The sequence below is a fragment of the Penicillium daleae genome, assembly GCF_028827525.1.
Source record: "Penicillium daleae strain IBT 16125 chromosome Unknown utg000008l_segment0_segment0, whole genome shotgun sequence".
Taxonomy (NCBI): Eukaryota; Fungi; Ascomycota; class Eurotiomycetes; order Eurotiales; family Aspergillaceae; genus Penicillium; species Penicillium daleae.
The window spans coordinates 2,246,248-2,264,981 of record NW_026623156.1 but is presented as its reverse complement, the minus strand read 5'-3'; the positions used below and the strand labels follow the sequence as shown (position 1 = coordinate 2,264,981).

Below are 18,734 nucleotides of genomic sequence, written 5' to 3'. Positions count from 1 at the left end.
GGAGGTTATGGATCGAAGGTCGCGGGATCGAAGGTGGTCGTATGAAGAGAAAGGGAGAGAGGTGAGAGTGGTGGGGGGCAAAAGGTTGGCCTGAGGAGAATTGAGGTGCTGCCTTGGTGGCTGTGAGGGAGAAACGAGTTGGCAGGAGCAATGAAGTGGAAATGGCGGAGTGTAGGTGATGTCGATGGAGGAGGAGAAGCCAGAGGAAAACATGATCCCGACTGCCGACATGCTCACGGTACCTCCCGAGGCCAGCTGGTACGGTAACTGTGGGGTACAGTACATATCTTACAGGAGTATATTCTCTGTCTATATATAGGATACAGGATAGTCGAGAGGAATCTGTGTAAGTATCAGGTAAGTCAATCAGACCTATATTTAGCATTGATCCTGATAGGATGTATATTAAAAGGTAGTTCTAGGAACCGTATTCTCCTGTTCCTAAAAGACTAGCATATATACAGTAGTAGGGGCCGTGATCTGTGCCTAGAGTGGGGGCAAGCATGATTATACTAACGCAGTAAGGTGTCCCTTAGTCAAAACCATATTCTTAGTAACTTAACACATCCAGTAACTACCTACTCAATCCTCTATGATAACAATTTTTTTTTCTCTCCAACTTATTAGACCACACCTATATGTAGCGTACTGGGAAGATCGATACATATTACCATACGCTCAGTCTTCTCCGTTGCTTGCGTCGACTGCACAAGTGGCCTCTAAAGCTTCCCGTAAGCAGCTACCGCCCTCCAAATCTCCAAATCCTCCACTTGAACTCCTTCCAACAGACTACATTTTCTTCCCTTTTCTTCTTCCAACCCCCTTCGCCCCGCCATCCTTGGCCACCAACGTCCATCAATCCTCCCCCGTCTGCCATTACCGATTACTTGCCTCGACTATGTCTCGATCGGGAACAACCCTCTATGTCACCGGCTTTGGCCATGGCACTCGCGCTCGTGATCTTGCCTACGAATTCGAACGGTACGTGACGCCTACACCTTCACGCTTCTGAGCCCTCGGACTTTCGATCACCTCCCTCATCCTCCTCCCTCCACCCACGAGTCGACGACACGATGACCACCGGTCTATCCCCTGAACCCTGAATTGGGTCCCAATTGGTGACCGTGAAGCTTTTCCCACCAAGTCCGCCTCCGAATGCCCTCTCCTTCTCTTTCCCAGGTGCTGGGTATGGTCATTGTGGTCATTGGTCATGTGGTCACCTGTCATTATAACCTTTGTCACTATGGTAGGATTTCTATACTAACTCCCCATTCAGCTACGGTCGCCTTGTTCGCTGCGATATCCCTGCGCCACGTACTCCTTCTAGTCGGCTGTAAGTTTCGCGGCATTGATACACCAGGGCTCTTGTCGCGCCTTTCTGACTGATCCAATAGGTTTGCGTTTGTCGAGTATGAGAGTCGCCGTGATGCCGACGATGCCTACCATGAGATGCACAATAAGCGCATGGGGCGCGACGATCTGCTGAAGATCGAGGTATGTCTTCACCTTCACCGCGTACTTTCTATCCCCTTATGTTGGATAGTATCTTAAACCTCATATCTAGTGGGCTCGTACTCCCCCTCGGCCTCCTGGCGATTCGATTCGGGCCGTGACCGTCGTCGTGACCGCACCCCCCTCGCCGTGGCCGCTCTCCCTCTCCTCGTCGCAGCCGCGGAGATTATTCTCCCAAACGCGACGACCGCTATGAACGGGATCACGATCGTTCGGACCGTGATCACGACCGCCGTGACCGTGATCGCGACCATGATCGTCGGGATCGCGATGATCGCCGGGATCGTGATCGTGAGCGTTCTCGCGATCGTTCTCGTAGCCCCGAGGACCGGGAGCGCGATGTCAAGGATGATCGCGAGAGACGCGAGGATGATCGGGAGCGCCGCGAAGAGGAGCGTGAGGTCGTCCCGAATGGTGAAGATAGGAAAGGTTCGTGGTAAACCCCCTTCCGTTCTGATTAATTACCGGTCCGCTTATAAAATCGACCAGTACCCCTGGACCCCGTTCCTTCTGCTCATGATGAGCTTGATACTGCTGAGTAGATCAACTCAGTGCGACCATTTGTCCGAACCATGCTTGAGGGTTGCGAACTATCGTCGATCTACCGGCCATCTCCTGACCACGGATACCCTCCGAAAACGGGCTCCGTCTCTCAAGCTTTAGCTTGGGCGCTTCCGAACAAGGGTAGACCTTGTCGCATTCCATGGCATTTCTTCTCATGATTTTCTGGGTCAATTGGTTTCCTTTTGTCGCTGGCTTCTTTCCTGTCTTCCTCTCCCATCCTTTTCCTAGTTCATCCCAACTGGCGAGCGCGGACTTTGTGCGGTTTTGTTTGGTTCTTTCTCACGGACGGGGAGTTCCTTGAATGGGTTCCCTCTCTTGTCTGACTTGATTTCCGTGGGTTTTGGTATTTATCCTGGTCAGCAGCTCGGACTCCGCCGAAACGAACGTCGAGCGATCGTGTTTAAGTTCTCGCCCGCGTCTCTCTCTCTCGTCCCTGCATTTACCACGATGAAACCCCGCCCGCCGCCCGCCGTATTCGCAGATTTAATTCCAAAACGAATTCTCCTTTTACCCATCCCCGCCCTGTACGATCGGCCGGAATCATCCACGGAAGACGCTACCCTTGCCGAATCATCCTTTGTAGAGTTGTATGCGCGTGGGTGCTTTGTAGCGACGACGAGGAAGGATTTGGTTGGACGTGGTATGCGGCTCTACCGGTCAAGCTCTATGACCACACGGACCCTCCAACTTGATCTGTGTGGCGTCTCACTTGGGGAATCGCCTAAAGGGGTAGGTCCTACGTAGTTGAGAAGGTAAATATACATAGTGAAAGTACATATTGAGCGGCAGGATCTCAGCAGTTCTCTCCATATCAAATACATTCAGTCTGCTCCTTGCTTTGCACTTTTGTCATTATCCTACTGTACAAGGCAATAATGTCACTCATCTCCTTGATACCTGGCTCTGTTGCCCGTGTGGACGAACTGCCCTTCCGAATGACGTAGTGAAGACATTGTGCGGGGAAGATGGGTGGAGTTGTACCTCGACCTCGAACTCCTGCTGACGCTTACCATCAACAACAGACGTGCATTTGACCCAGCTAAAATGGATCAATCCAGAGGGAAAGGGATCAGTATTGCGATCGATGTATGCATCACCTGCTCCAGATCCAGTGCATTTGAAAATGGAGACTGACTCAAGGCCAGAGGGGCGGCACGTTCACAGACTGCGTGGGCAATCCTGGCACAGGACGCTTGGAAGATGACATTGTGATCAAATTGCTATCCGAGGATCCGAACAACTATGAGGATGCCCCTCTTGAAGGGATACGACGTATTCTATCTAAATTCACCGGCCGTGAAATCCCACGAGGGGAAGCCATCGATACCTCGCTGATCAGCAGTATCCGCATGGGGACGACTGTCGCCACAAACGCCCTGCTCGAGCGCAAAGGGGAAAAGATTGCTCTTGTAGTCAGCAAGGGCTTCCGTGACTGCCTGCAGATTGGAAACCAGTCCCGTCCCCGCATATTTGACCTTGCCATCAAGCGGCCCGACGTGCTGTACGAAGAAGTAGTGGAGGTAGATGAGCGGGTCACTCTGGAAGATTATGCAGAGGATCCACAACGCATTGTAACGGCCACGGCTCCACGAGACCAGTCCCAACCTGATGCGCAGCTTGTACGGGGGGCTTTCATCTGAGGCTGTTCGCATCCTCAAACGCCCCGTTGAAGAGACGGTGCGATCCCAGTTGCAGCAGGTATACGATCGTGGCATTCGGAGTATAGCAGTATGTCTCATGCATGGATATACATTTCCCGACCACGAGGCATTAGTAGGCCGCCTGGCCACAGAGATTGGCTTCCACCATGTGAGCCTGAGCCACCAGCTCATGCCGATGATCAAGCTCGTCCCACGGGCCACTTCAGCCTGCGCGGATGCATACTTGACCCCGACTATCAAGAGGTATATTTCAGGGTTCCAAGCTGGCTTCAACAGTGGCCTTGGAAGCGAGAGTGTTAAATCTGAGAAGGGCTCTCGAGGCGCACGTTGCGAGTTCATGCAATCGGATGGCGGTTTGGTCGACGTCGACCAATTTTCAGGTCTGCGAGCTATCCTCTCTGGGCCAGCTGGTGGAGTGGTCGGATATGCATTGACTTCATACGACCCTGAATCCAAAATTCCAGTCATAGGGTTTGATATGGGTGGAACCAGCACGGATGTAAGCCGTTATGGGTCCGGCCGCTACGAGCATGTCTTTGAGACCACCACGGCTGGAGTCACCATTCAATCCCCTCAACTGGACATCAACACGGTAGCCGCCGGCGGTGGCTCCAGGCTATTCTTCCGCAACGGGCTCTTCGTTGTTGGGCCCGAGTCAGCAGGAGCCCATCCGGGACCTGCATGTTACCGCAAGGATGGCCCATTAACCGTCACTGATGCCAACTTGTTCCTCGGTAGACTAGTCCCTGACTTCTTCCCCAAGATCTTTGGTCCGCAAGAGAACCAAGGCTTGGACGAAGAGACCAGTCATCGTCTGTTCGAGAAATTGACCCAGGAAATCAATCAAGAGTTAGCTCAAGGGGAGCAGAACAAAGAAATGACGCCTGACGAGGTTGCATTCGGGTTTATCAAGGTTGCCAACGAGACGATGACTCGACCCATTCGGTCCCTAACCGAAGCTAAGGGGCATGATACCTCGAAGCATAGGCTGGCGACCTTTGGGGGTGCCGGTGGACAGCATGCAGTAGCCATCGCTGAAAGTCTGGGCATACGGCAAATCCTGATTCATCGGTATTCATCCGTGCTTTCTGCATACGGAATGGCGCTTGCCGATGTGGTTGATGAAACCCAGGAGCCAGAATCCAAAATCTGGAGTGATAAGCCAGAAGTGCGCCAGGAGCTTGCACGGAGACTAGACGAGCTGAAGAAGAGATCTACAAAAAGGCTACAAGATCAAGGCTTCAATCACGAATCCATTGTCTTCGAAGAATACCTGAACATGCGATACCGTGGCACGGAATCAGCCCTTATGATCCTGAAGCCTAGCAAAGAAGATGCAAGTGTCGCCTTTGATGGTGATGAGTGGGCCTTTGGCAAAGCATTTATACAACAGCATGAGCAAGAATTTGGGTTCACCTTGCCTGACCGTGACATAATCGTGGATGATGTGCGTGTGAGAGGCATTGGAAAGAGCTTCGAGGCGTCTGAGAAGACGGTCGATCAACAGCTGCAGGAGTCGACACCCAAGGATGTGGTTGGCCGAGAATATCGAACATCCCAGGTGTACTTTGAAGGCGGGCGACGCGAAACACCCATCTACAAACTCGACGACTTGCAGATCAACGATCGTGTGAAAGGGCCGGCGATTCTTGCCGATGAGACTCAAACCATCGTGGTGACCCCAGGGGCCTCCGCACTCCTGACGAAGACTCACGTCGTTATCAATATCGGAGATTCTGATGCGAGTGGCCCCCATATCAGCACTGAGACGGTAGATCCAATTCTACTCAGCGTCTTTTCGCACCGTTTCATGGCCATTGCAGAACAAATGGGCCGCGCGCTACAGAAGACAAGCGTAAGTACCAACGTCAAGGAGCGGCTCGATTACTCGTGCGCACTGTTCGATCCGGACGGCGGGCTGGTTGCAAACGCACCACATCTCCCAGTTCATCTGGGCAGCATGTCGACCTGCGTACGGATACAAGCTCAGCTCTGGCATGGCAAACTCAAGCCGGGCGATGTCATTGTCTCGAACCACCCTGAGTTTGGTGGCACACATCTCCCGGATATCACGGTCATCCAGCCTGCTTTTAGCCAGGGCAAGATCATCTTCTATGTTGCCTCAAGAGCACATCATGGTGAGAGTGAACACAGCCCAGCAATGCACCACAAGCCTTAGACTGACATTTCTTTTCTTTAGCTGATATCGGCGGTATCCTGCCCGGATCGATGCCACCCCACTCGAAAGAACTATACCAAGAAGGTGCTGCCATCAAGAGTGAGAAGCTGGTCTCGGAAGGCAAGTTCAACGAGCAGCGAATCACTGAGTTATTGTACAAAGAGCCGGCCCAGTACCCCAATTGCAGTGGAACTCGCTGTCTTGCGGACAACTTGAACGATCTCAAGGCTCAGATTGCCGCCAATAAGAAAGGAATCAACCTCATCAATGCCTTGATCGAGGAATACGGCGAAGAAGTGGTACTCTTCTACATGAATCAGATTCAAGATAATGCAGAGCTCAGTGTACGCAACCTTCTGAAAGAAGTTAGCCAGAAATTCGCAGGCCGTAATCTCAGCGCTATTGACTACATGGACGACGGGACACCGATTCAACTGAAGATCTCGATTGATGCAGAGAAAGGTGAAGCGGTGTTTGATTTTGAGGGAACCGGCCCAGAGGTGTATGGTAAGTGATGGGGTACCGGACCAGAACGGCTATATCGAGTCTCTGTTAATTCTGACTCTGCTAGGCAATATCAATGCACCCGAAGCAGTCACCTACTCAGCAATTATTTACTGTCTGCGATGTTTGATTTCCGCCGATATTCCTCTGAATCAGGGCTGCTTGAAGCCAATTAACGTTCGTATACCGCCGAGGAGTCTGTTGTCGCCATCCGAGTCTGCAGCGGTCGTAGGAGGGAACGTAATGACGGTATGTCAAGCCTCAATTTACTTTTTCCTAACGCTGCTTGCAAATAAGATTACGTGATTGACTGTATCTGAAACCACTAGAGTCAACGAGTCACGGATGTGATCCTGAAATGTTTCCAGGCTTGTGCTGCTTCGCAGGGAGACACCAATAACCTAACCTTCGGGTTTGGGGGCAATCTACAAGGAGAGACGGAGACCAAAGGCTTTGGTTACTATGAAACCATCGCCGGTGGGAGCGGAGCGGGCCCAGACTGGGAGGGTACTTCAGGAGTGCACACTCATATGACCAACACACGAATCACCGACGCGGAGGTTTTCGAACGGCGATATCCCGTTTTACTTCGAGAGTTCAGTCTCCGACCCAATTCTGGGGGCGCCGGTCAGCACCGTGGCGGAGATGGTGTCATTCGGGATATCGAATTCCGCATTCCCGTACAGGTCTCTATCCTCTCCGAGCGTCGAGTCTACCACCCTTACGGTCTGGAGGGAGGCGAGGATGCCCAATGTGGTCAGAACCTTTGGGTGCGTCGAGTCCAGAAAACCGACGGAAGCTGGGAGGAGCGACATATCAGCCTAGGAGGGAAGAACTCGGTCCAAATGCAATCTGGTGAGCGAATCATCATCCGTACGCCCGGTGGAGGAGGATGGGGCCCAGTTGGGAACCAGCAACAGCTTGTTCACGAAATAGATGCCCGTCATGCCTGGCGAGGCGGCTCCCTTGCCACCCGCCTGGCAACGCAAGAAGCGAGCATGTGAAAGTATTGGATTCATAAACTAGAGAGATCATAACTGTGAACCAGCATGAAAGACTTCATCATCAGGGTATTATACGCCAAAGAAAAATAGAAGGATAAAGCAGCATTTGTTATGGCATGATACCAAATATGTCCCAACCCGTCAAATCTGCGCCCTATGAATCGCTATCCTCGTCGCTCGTAGCATCGATGTTTTGCTTCGAAGGGCTCGCAATATTCCCAGCCTCACCTTGCCCTTCGTCATCCTCGGCATCATTTTGGTCCGCGGCTCCAGTGTACGCTGGTCGAGGCAACGACTCGCCGTGTTGCTGAACGGCTTGCTCGATTTCCGGGAGTAGCTTAATCAAAGACGAGAATTGGTCAAGCGTCATGGAAATCCCCTGTGTCATACATATTTTAGTACAAGTAGAATGGGCTGGAATCTCTCCTCAAGATCCAAACAGTGATATCTCAACAAAGGGAATTGCCAGGAATAGGCTCACCTTCTTTCCAGGAAGTTCTTGGCCATCTTTCTCGTAATATTCGCGGACGCTGACCATGGTTTTGCCTCGGAACTCGGAGACGGTCACTCGGCGCATTTTGGAGATTTCCCAGGATCGATCCCCGTTGGAATCAGTCTTGCTTGTAGTCTCGGTGCCTGAGTTGACCTTGGCTTTCTTGGTCTCGGCTCGGGTGTCATCACCAGGACCCTGGTGGTCGGATGCGCGCTTTCGGGAGGCCATGATGGTGGGTAAGGTAATGAATGGGTGGATGTGAAGACAAAGATGAGCAGTTGGAGTCGAGTTGAAAGAAACGCGGAGAGACGCGTCGAGGCACGTGCTGATAAGGGATTAGCTTGACAGCTCAGTTATCTCATACGTCATTGCTCGTTTGATCTGCCTCTAATCTGATATCAGATCACCGAAACTGTTTTCTGGGTTGGATTTATGGGGCTAGAGGGAATGTGCCTAATGCGAGATACTTTCACAACCAGCCATCCAAGGTAGAGTGCATCTATCATATCGATCGGTTACCCGGTCTTCAAAACTTGAAGGTCTACTACACTAGGATTTCCCTATAAACATGTCTCATTTGAATTTGTTGAAAAACAACTCCCTGTAGGGGGTATTCTATCCATGTCTTATAATGTCAAGACTCGTAAACCCTGTAGCATCAACGAGAAGACAAATCCCCGGGCTACGGTCTCCACTTGCAAGCTATCGAATATCTTTTCAAGAGCTTCCCGACTAGCCGCTGCACCCATGACACTTGTGAGTGCCTGTGGAATGCCCCTCTGAACGAACAGTCGGCGCGCGGTATCCCGTAACTGTGCCTTTTCTTCCTCGCTGGGTGGAGCAGGCCAGGCCGTTAGCTCATCCTCCGTGGGGAGAGCATTCTCCCGGAGCTTCTTCAGATACTCCCCAAGAGCATCGTCCGATGTATGAGCCTCAATCATAGATTCCTGTAGCAAGCCCCGGATCGTCTCCAACGTTGGGCTTCCAGGACGCAGGATATACGTCTTGGCCGCGTTCAAGAGAGTTCGACGAATATTCCAGGCTGATGACAGTGTGTAGAGCTCGTTGATCACGGCGAATATAAGCTCTACCGCAATCTGGGTCTCATCTGCAGTGATGGGCATCTTTTTTCGGCGAGTTCCTTGGGAAGCGATTTGGGAGTCACTGGAGGGCTCACTCTCGAACGCGGGTTCGGGCGAGGTCGTGACAGAATTCTCCTTTGTCTCTGGCACTTCCACATCGTCAACTGACTTTCGGTCTTCAGACGGTGGAGAAGTTCTTGAGTCTGAGGCCGACGCATCTTCTTCGCCGTTTGCCAGATTGGCACCGCTGCCTAAATCACTGCTGTCAGGAGAGTTGTCGACGCCTTCCTTCGATAGTCCTAGCCCGACCGATGCGGTACTGGGAGAGGAGGCTCGTGCAGTAGAATCTCGTTCTTCGCTAGGTCTTGGAGACATTGACGAGTCGCCCAGGTTCGAGCCTATCAGTGGAGAACTGACAAGGCTTGTAGAAATGACCGAGCCCGGACTGCTGGGAACATCATGACTGACTTTCGATGGACTCTTCCGATGCTGAGACTGCCGGTCTGACATGCTCGAGAGCTTCCTATTATGGCCAGCACCTCCAAAGACACCAGTGACGCCGTCAAGGACCGCTCGACCGCCTCCAGCCATGCCTTTGGGGGCATTAGTCAAAGCTCCGAGCAGATCTTTACCCATATTCTCAAAGGCACTCTGACTCGGGAAGGAGAATCCTTGTTTGGTAGAGCCTGTATCGGTAGAGCTCGTTTCTTTCTCGACGAATCGTCGCATTCGTTCAGTTTCGGCAAGCGATTCGTGCTTCATTGCTTCTTGCAAATAACGCTCCAGATCTTGAGCAAGAGCTTGTCTTGTCCGGCCTTTCCAAGGGGGCAGTGTGGGGAACTGGTCGGAGAAACTCTGAATTCGGTTCAGTCGGGAAACAGTCGAGAGCATTTCATGGAGAGATTGGAAGTCTGCATATTTTCGGAAAACCATCCAACCCGTGGCACGAGTTGACGCTGGTTCGATCTGGAGCAGGTAATCCCACGTAGGCCGTGATTTGATGGTTCCTTTCTCGCTGCGGGCACCATCATCGTCGATCAAGACTCTGGCCCCATGAAGCGTGACCGCCGGTGATGCAGCGTCCTCTCGAGGCGAAGACGGGGTCTGGCCCGTTGTCTGTGCAGCTGTGGACACCGGAACCGACGCTGGAGGTTCTTGAGCTACTGCAGGCTCTGTAGGATCACCCGTAAGCCCATTCATTGGGACATTCGTCTCCTCTGCATATATTGATGGTTCTTGGAATTGAACTGCCTCGGTGGTCGGTCCATTGGGCGAGTTCTGGAGATCTTGAGATGCGATTAGAACACTCAACCGCTTTGCCTCCAACAAAGCTTCTTCCGTTGCTTTGTCTTTGGTGCTTGAAGGCAGCTCAGCGGTCTGCGAAGCCACCTCTTCTTTGGTCGACTCTAAAAGAGCGTTCTTCGAGTCCTCGGACACCTTTGCAGCGCTAACATTCTGATTGCGTGCACCCTCGACGCCCGCATCGATTGCATGCATAATTTCAGACTCTCCATCCTGAAGAAGATAGATGATCCAGTCGTTAATGAACTCGGGGCGAGAGAGGCTGGTGACCGTCGATTCTAATACAAGCCGGGCAAAGACTTCTCGAAGAAAATCCCGTACAGGGGAGCAACTATACGCCTTTGCATCCAGAAAATTCGAAAGAATGTCGTCCGCAACCATGTTGAGCTTTTTACGTTGTTGCTCCTCGGATAGGACATTTGCAAGGCTACTGTCCGGGGAATTCTTGAGGTACTGCTCAACAACCTGCGACGCCTCCGTGGACGAAGGGTCAGCAGCGGTAAACGCAGCCGCCAATTCGTTCAAGAACACAATGATTATAGATGAGGAGTTTGTCAGGAACTGTAGAAATGTATCCTCCGTTCTTTTGTGCGAAAGATGGGACGAGATAGTTGTGACAAAGTAGGTCAAGGTTCTCCGGCAGGAGCCTGGGAATATGGTTTCGTTCGGAAGAATTGGTTCATACCAATACCTTGGCACTTTATATTAGCAGAGAGCACGCGGGGAGGAGAATGGAGGGAAAGGGTCCGATGTCTTACTTGACATAGTCCTTCACTGCTGCATCCGTGAGCGATCGTAGGGCAGCGGCGGTCGCAGGCTGAAAAGTTGTAAACTCCAGATCGGCCGTCGATAGATCTTCCGGTGTCGCGATCGTGCCGTTGTCATTGTGGGAGGCAATCTCACCCGAGGCGGCGCGTTTGGGCCAGTCCAAGAGTCTCTGAGATACTTCTAGCGCCAGTTCCCTCCGCTTCTTGGGTGTTGAGGATTCCTCGCTAGATCTTGACTGAATTGCGCCTTCCCAGGATGCGTGCAGGACGACCCCCAGTCCAACTCCGATGAGCACCAGGCCCACTCTGCCCAGCACGATGTATGTCACGAACGCCAGGAGGGCAAAAACACCAATAATCGTTTCATTGCTGGCAGTGGCTATGAAATCGAGGGCGCGATCAAAGAGTTCTTGAGGTTGTCCTGTATTCGAGATATGCTGTTTGGTCGGGGGATCGCCATGCGTCATTGTCTTGTCAGGAGAAGCCGGTAAGTCCGTGAAAGGAGTCGTAGCTGAAGAGGCCACCACATCATCGCTGGATAGGTTCATGGTGACTCTAGCGACAATGATCAGTATTAATTGGGTGGTGATTAGAACAAAAACCAACCTCCATGCCTCTCAGGAGAACCGGCCAGGCTTGGGGAGATGTGGGGGAGAGAGGAGTAGCAAGTGTCAAGCAACGGGTGAGATCGTCGCAAAGCGTCGCGCTCTGAGCAGGCCGAGGCGTGCGCGGCTTACTTGTTGGGTCAGTGCGGCGGCGCCCTTCCGCATGTGGCACACGACTATGGACGCAGACATGCATTGTTCTTGTAGAAGTATATTGCCATGTTGATTCTAGTCACGAGAATTGAATTTGAATTAAACAATTCTATTCAAAGTCCATTGATTGCGGTCAATTCCATTGACTCTCGCGCACATAGATATATATATGTAGATATATATAAACCCTGTCCACAGAGACTAAAGGGCTATCAACTCAGGCCAAAAAAACCAGGTACATAAGACGATTCAATATATTTGAGACATTATCGACAATAATTGTATCCATTCATCATTTCCTCGCAGTCATAAGACGGCCAGGAATCTAAAGCTTTAAACAGAGTGGACGTTACTCTCCGCTATCCGAGTGAACCCAGGCATTCAAAGAACATGTGTTTCATGCCGGATGATAAAAGATTGCGGGTGGAAAGAAATGGGGTATAAATCTATAAGATGGTCTTGATCTACACGGTGAACAAATCCCAGCGGATGGAGAGCGCTGGTGAAAGTCGAGAAATGGGAGGAGGGAAACCCACACCGATCGGACTTCATCGTGTCCGAACGTACTTGGTGTGCGAGCCCTGGGCGACAATAGTCAATCCCAAATCGGTCTTTTTAGAAATAGTGAACGTGGTGAAGGCAAGCGACTTGCCGACCTTGTTGGCACGGCTCTCGATCTCCAGCCAGTCCCCCGTCGTGGCCGTGGAGAGGTAGTTGACGTGGATATCCGTGCTGACTCCGGTCACGTCCAATCCGCAGGAAGCAATGGCCAGGCCACCGGCCCAGTCCGCCACAGTGGCCGAGAAGGACCCGTGAAGAGTGCCTTTCGAGTTGAGTTGACGGGCAGTCACTTGGAGTCGTGCCCGAACCACCCCCGGCTCAGCCTCGTAGATGTCGACCTCGCTCAGGAGGAATTCATATATCGGACTGTTTGAGCGGGTGCGCTCCCACACCTTGTGAACTTGTTGGAGTTCTGCGCTCATTGTGAAAGGGGGAGGGTCGAGACGAGCCAGGGAGGTTGGAAAAAGGAAAGGAGGAGGACGAGGAGAGAGAAAAGGGAAAAAGTTCAGTCCGGCAAAGGAAGAATTATTCAGCGGGCCTTTCTGTGGGGCTTTCGCTAAGCGGGCGAAGCTGGGCCCGAGGCTCCATGACAGGACTACTTTGACCCGAACGTTGATAGAAATTGGTCTCGTGAGAGGTATCACCCTAGGTATCTATGGACTGTTTGATCTATGTACAGTGCTCCGTAGGAATCTATGGCTTGGGGAGTTTATCCACCGCGCTGCCTCCCTTCAGCCGATGTCGCGACTTGCGCGACAGCATTTGGGAGAGCATAAAGTGATTCACATCCTCGTCTCCCCAGTAGGTGAGATGGCTGGCAATACTGGCGATCAAAGAAATATCAAATGCACCCCTAAAGAAGAAAAAGAGAATCAGCACCAGAAGAACCAGTTCCCTGGACCAGAAGCCAAAGCGATAACGAAGGGAAACACCAAAACAAGAAATGGTCCATCTCACTTACTCTTGAATACTGTAATCCACGCGGCCATTGGAGTTCAACGCTCGCACCTTGGCATCTTCAAATTTCAATTTGCGCTCCTGGTCTTCCGAGTCGAGGCCTGACTCGGTCTCGCCAGATGATCGTGCGGGATCCTTTTTATGGGTGGTCCGGCTCTTCTGGAAACCATCATACAGGGTTTCGAGATCATGATCGATGAGGGTCTCACCATGATCATCAGACTCATGCGAGGACCTATGTTGGCTCATGCCTGACTGGGTTCGCTTGTGTCCAGCCAAATCCTCCGATGGCTTACCGCTGGCCGTACTCCGAGCAGCAGAGGCTTCTTCTGCAGTCAGCCCCAGGCTGCGATTCAACAGGCTGCTTGCAACACCAGATGTGAAGTTACTCCACAGCGAACCCACACTCTGGCCCATGCGCGTTCCCAGAATGGAGAGACTCTGCCCGGAGGTAGTCCACAGGCTTTTCTTGACGAAGGGCAAAGGCTGGGGTTTGAGACTGGCCATCGCCTGGGAGATAAGAGGCTCAATCCGGTAACTGACGGGATCCGAGGGGTGAAAGATGTTGTAAAGGTCCCGACATTTGGGCGCGGAGATGATGGTCGAGCTTTCAATCAGGTCCCGACTGCTGCTGCCATGAGAGTCTCGCTTAGAGGATCGGATGGAGCCCAGTCGGTGAGATTCAAAGTCACCAATGTCCAGCCCACTCTTACGATCCCTCGCTCCCAGGGGGGAATATCCAGCAATGGTCTTTCCCTTCAGCATCTGGAAAAGGGCAATAGGAGATCCCAGACAGAAGAATTCCTCACAGTCAAAGTTCAGCGCACTCTGCATTCCCCCGCGTTGATCCGCAAAATCATCAGCACCCAGGGCTGTTGCTCTGCCGCCTTTAGCGGCATCAATGTCAGCTGGTTGGTTGCACAGGATGTCGAAGAGAATGGCGCTTCCAAGCGAGTGACCGCAGAGACTCACAGTCCCATTGAAGGATGGATTACGCTTCTTATATAGCTCGAGAATTCGATTGCATTCTTGCTTGACAATGCTCGCAATGTGCTCACAGTATCCGCTTTGGTAGAGTAAGACATCCATTGCTAGGTCGGATATAAGATTTCGAACGGCGGGGACGCTTTCCAGGGTGATATCAGCTAGACTGGGATATGCATCGTCCTCGAAGGTATCCGCATCCGTCAAATCGAGTTCCTTTCGATTCTGTCGAACTCCGCGGTAAGGGAAATCAAGAAGGTGACGCCAGCAACTATCAAGTTATTAGTATGCTTCAAAGTGGGCAAGCTCTTCAAAGACATCAACCTACACAGGGATCACCTGAACGCGACAGTTACTATCGCTGTCCGGGAAGGCGGAGTTCAATGCTTGGAGATCAGGCGAGGCTTTGTAGACCCCCTTAAATGTCTTGCGAAGGACATTGACATCGTGTATAAAGTTGATGCTCTCCAGCCGCAAGCCGAGCCGCTGGCCGATGCCATGGGTGACCAGCACCAAATGATCGACATCTCGCCCTTGATCTTCACTGTCCACTTCCCTAGAGTCTTCCATCTCTTGCTCCTCCTGCCTACGGGCCTGTTCTTCGAGTTCAGCCGGATTCTGGGGTTCACCAGCAAGGGAGGACATCTGCCGCTCTAACGTGGAGATGGGCCGCCTCGGCAAGCCCTCTGCTTCAGCCTCGCTTCCTGACACGTTCGCTGAATCGTGCCCCGAAGGTGGTACAGTACTTGAGGCAGGAATGGCCCCACGACGAGGTGTTCCTGGCACCTTCTCGCTTTGTTTGCGCTCTGCGGCCCGAGAGCCGAGTGGCTCCCTTGGCCGTCTGGTCTCCATCAACCCACGTACTACTCTAGTGCCCGGAGCACGGCCGAGCGTTTGGTATACGGTGGAGCTCACACGGGTCATAAAATCGTCAGTGGTGTACCAAGCTGTCGACTCGTCCTGATATGTCACGATCGTGTTCATGTAGGCTCCAAACAAGCGGTACTGCTGAAGCTCTGAAAGAGCTGCAGTCGGCCCAGTTCCCACGTTTTGAGCCTTCTCACGAGGCTTTGTAGATCGAGGCGTGCCCGGTGCACTGTTTGGGGAATCTGCGCCGTGTCCCTCTCCCGAAATAGTATCGGATGATCTACCTTCTCCCCTTTCTTCAGTCTGGATCTTCCATGGCCGTAGCTTCACATAGCCCTCCTCAAGTTGTGTAGCAAAATTCTCCTCGCATGGCTTAAAGACAGACCCTTCTTGGATGAACCACGTGCCTCGCCGAACTTCATACACTGGACCAATCCAATACGCTGGGCTGAGCTCTCGTGCTTCCACATCTACATCAAACAGGTAATCCTCATTCACCGGAACTTTAGTCGACACTTGTTGTAACGCAGCTCGCCGGGACTGTTCATCCTGATGAGAGTCTTCAATTTCCGACAGCTTCTGAAAGGTGGCTTCAATCGACTGCGAATCACCCGGTGAGAAGGGAATGAATTTCTTCGGCGGAGGCGGCGGCTTATGGTCGGGTTTCTTCTGGTCCAGCAGAGCAGGTTTTCGCTTGGGCGAGTCCACGGCATAGAACCACCTCGCTTTCAACGGTGGACAGTCTGGTGGGTAATGGCGCAAGCTCAGTTTATGTCGGTGGGTTACCGTGTGGTCCTCTCCCTGCGACCGTTGCAAGACGTCTGGGTTTCCCGGTGTGCGATCAGAGGGCTGAGGAGTGGAGCTTCGCGGGGTACTCCACGGAGAGAGTGTCTCCAAGAAGGATTTCTGGTCAGCACCCGCCATGGAGGTCGGGCGCGTCCGTAGCAGGACCACGGGCCGGATCAGCGTGGAAGGGGAGCTAGAATGCACAAGGTGGAGGATTTGAGGCCGGGGAATCGAGAGAATTGGAGATAGAATGCGATGCCGATTTAGGGGCATCCACAGTTGATAGGCGCCATTCAATTGCACAGATTTTGACCAGAGAGCGAGGTGTGTAGAAGTGACCAGCTGGACCAAGTTCCGCTGTTTTTGGCCGCGGGTCCAGATAAAGCATATGATGTAATCGCGTGGGGACGAGCTGGCAGCTGATCATTCTTGGCATGCAACTAGATTAGACAACTATACATGTATAATAGTAATTATTAAAATCAAGATGCAGGGTTCGCCTCGCTAAAAGGTAGAAAAAGGGCTACATCCTGGTCGTTGTATTCTTAATCATTTCCTTACTTATATCTTACCGCAGTAAACGGATATACTGTTACTCCTCGTCATTTTTTATAAGCATGTTTCTGTCCACGTGCCAACCTAAAATGCGCTCTTAGGATAAGGTTAGATATGTGAGTTGTCTTCGTCTCTAAATATTATCCATTCCCTGTCCCATCTCCCGGGTGGTTTAAAAGGAGCGAATCAAGCTGCCCCCAATCTAGACCCTCGTTGTCTTCGATGGAAAACGGGTCCAACCAACCCAAAGAGACACCATCATCCATCGCATTGCAGGTTTGGTCCGCAGAACAGGCGGGCGCCACGACTCTGGTCATCGGTCCATCTAAAAGTGCTGCGATGGCACGTGAAACATACCGGGCATCCCGACTCTCCGAGGACTTTTCCACGCAGATTGCATGCGCCTGCTTCAGCAACGGCAAAATGTTGTCCTCGGCTTGCGGGTCGGTAACTGAAGATCGTGGGCCCCGTCGGTGGATATGAACAACCAAGCAGAGCACCATCACACCCAGGAGAAAATCATTCATCGTAAAGTTGGTCAGCATCCAGCGATGACCATGCAACCGACCACCGGGTGAAAACTCGGCATAAATATCGATAAATTGGCGGACCAGCCGCTGGCCAGCTTCCATGCAAGATTCAGTACTGAATCGATTGCCTCGAGTCATGTACTTGCGATGAAAGACACACAGACTCTTTAGATAAATGAATTCAACATAGATCCGGGTCATGATCAAAAATGGAGGATCAGCAATCGAGTCAGCCAGTGGCCGTGTCCGTAGGACGTCTGGGATGGTTGTGTACATCCGTCGGATTTCAATATCTAGTTGCAAAATCTCTGTATGGGACTTTTCATGGAAACTTAGAGCGTCGCGGCATACCTGGTAGAAGCTAGCCATCTGTCGATCTTTGACAATGAACCATAGTAACCCAATCGGCTCATCTTCCGAGCGCGACGGGGGAAGGATCTCCGTGTCAATGTCGAAGTCAGAGTCGGTTAAGTTTCGGGGGGACTTAGTATCGCAGTTCTCAAGGCAAATGTTGCTGGGGAGGCCGAGCTGAAAAGAGACCATCAAGTCCACTTGCTTGCATAAGGCCCAAAAGCGCCGCCGCATCTCACCTTCAAAAGGTGAAAATGACCCTAGCGAGTCTGGATCCCGATGATATCCCATCTCGTGAGCCATGCGAACGACCATCCCAAAGATTGCACCAGCTTCGCGCGATGGATCGAGGGATTGCATATTTTTGCATTGCGCATACATTATTAGTGCCTCGAGTACTAATGGCTGAGGGCGATGGTATCCTCCTCGAACCAAACATTTCCCAGATGCTTCAATAAACTGACAGGATTTGGTAATCAAATCCTCCTTGGACGTCGGAGAGATGCCAACAGCCCCACGAATCAAGGTGGACACCGAGCAAATCGAGAACAGAATGGACAGCCACAGGGGATTGACCTGAGCGGGGTCAGCCCAGAAGGCTCTATACTGGCGTTGGAATTGAAGTGTATGAATGAACGGAATGATGAAGTTCTCTCCTTGAAAGTATATCGCGACCAATCGGTCAACCTCCACCTTGGGAGGGAGATGTTGGCCCATAACCTGATCCAAGGGGTAATCACTAGGTGATCCAAAAATGATAGATTCTTTGTTGAAGCCCGGTGATGGTGGTAGATCCCGCGAGCTAGGCCCTGGGGCATCTTGCCGGTGGGCCACGGCTGTCTTGAGCTCCTGGATATCGTCCAGGATGGCAGACCAATGAGTAGAGCCGACATATCTACCTTCGTCCAGGTTCTGATCTGCCACTCTTGGGTCTCCGACCGACTGGACTTCCACTGGAGTATTACTGATCTCAGATCGTCCGAGGTTGGGATTCTGCATCAGATCCTTGACTAGGGACTCCAGATGGGCGAGTCGGTCTTCCGCCGTAGCCGAATGGCTACTTCCGGGGGAGGTGCGCTGATATGAGCATAGCGCAGCTTCATCCTTTCGGGTGCATGAACTACATGGCTGCCTTCGATCGCATCGAAGCTTGGCTCTCTTGCATTGGTTGCAGGCTAGCGATTCTCGGGGCCGTTTGGTGACTTTGGCGGTGGGTCCGTGGAGCGCCTCCTTGTGAACACGAAACTTGCCCTTGAAGCTCGAGAAATCAGACATTCTCGGGCATTCTCTTGATTAATGACTAGCATCTGAAGTCTT

General features: G+C 52.0%; 7 protein-coding genes across 7 annotated transcripts; 2 read left to right on the top strand and 5 right to left on the bottom strand.

Moving 5' to 3' along the window:
- Positions 1-898: 898 nt before the first annotated feature.
- Positions 899-2,054, top strand: N7458_009407 (RNA-binding protein; the record flags this gene model as incomplete). Its single annotated transcript, XM_056912789.1, has 6 exons — positions 899-981; positions 1,277-1,333; positions 1,395-1,498; positions 1,565-1,803; positions 1,860-1,941; positions 2,002-2,054. 6 exons carry the CDS (start codon positions 899-901, stop codon positions 2,052-2,054), a joined length of 618 nt encoding a protein of 205 aa, XP_056761638.1.
- Positions 2,055-3,120: 1,066 nt separating this feature from the next.
- On the top strand, positions 3,121-7,424 carry N7458_009406 (uncharacterized protein; the record flags this gene model as incomplete). The annotated part of the gene is made up of 6 exons (XM_056912788.1): positions 3,121-3,162; positions 3,222-3,695; positions 3,766-5,875; positions 5,938-6,423; positions 6,488-6,669; positions 6,789-7,424. 6 exons carry the CDS (start codon positions 3,121-3,123, stop codon positions 7,422-7,424), a joined length of 3,930 nt encoding a protein of 1,309 aa, XP_056761637.1.
- A 154-nt stretch (positions 7,425-7,578) lies between these two features.
- On the bottom strand, positions 7,579-8,145 carry N7458_009405 (transcriptional coactivator p15/PC4 family protein; the record flags this gene model as incomplete). Its single annotated transcript, XM_056912787.1, has 2 exons — positions 7,579-7,803; positions 7,906-8,145. The coding sequence occupies 2 exons, from the start codon at positions 8,143-8,145 to the stop codon at positions 7,579-7,581; spliced, it is 465 nt and encodes a 154-aa protein (XP_056761636.1).
- A 398-nt stretch (positions 8,146-8,543) lies between these two features.
- N7458_009404 (uncharacterized protein) lies at positions 8,544-11,616 on the bottom strand (the record flags this gene model as incomplete). The annotated part of the gene is made up of 2 exons (XM_056912786.1): positions 8,544-10,992; positions 11,060-11,616. 2 exons carry the CDS (start codon positions 11,614-11,616, stop codon positions 8,544-8,546), a joined length of 3,006 nt encoding a protein of 1,001 aa, XP_056761635.1.
- Positions 11,617-12,374: 758 nt separating this feature from the next.
- N7458_009403 (PaaI family thioesterase) lies at positions 12,375-12,809 on the bottom strand (the record flags this gene model as incomplete). The annotated part of the gene is made up of 1 exon (XM_056912785.1): positions 12,375-12,809. The coding sequence occupies one exon, from the start codon at positions 12,807-12,809 to the stop codon at positions 12,375-12,377; it is 435 nt and encodes a 144-aa protein (XP_056761634.1).
- Positions 12,810-13,080: 271 nt separating this feature from the next.
- On the bottom strand, positions 13,081-16,392 carry N7458_009402 (DDHD family phospholipase; the record flags this gene model as incomplete). Its single annotated transcript, XM_056912784.1, has 3 exons — positions 13,081-13,282; positions 13,349-14,599; positions 14,657-16,392. Coding segments are annotated over 3 exons (3,189 nt in total), but the record flags the coding sequence as incomplete, so codon positions are not given.
- Positions 16,393-16,676: 284 nt separating this feature from the next.
- Positions 16,677-18,692, bottom strand: N7458_009401 (uncharacterized protein; the record flags this gene model as incomplete). The annotated part of the gene is made up of 1 exon (XM_056912783.1): positions 16,677-18,692. One exon carries the CDS (start codon positions 18,690-18,692, stop codon positions 16,677-16,679), a length of 2,016 nt encoding a protein of 671 aa, XP_056761632.1.
- Positions 18,693-18,734: the final 42 nt, after the last annotated feature.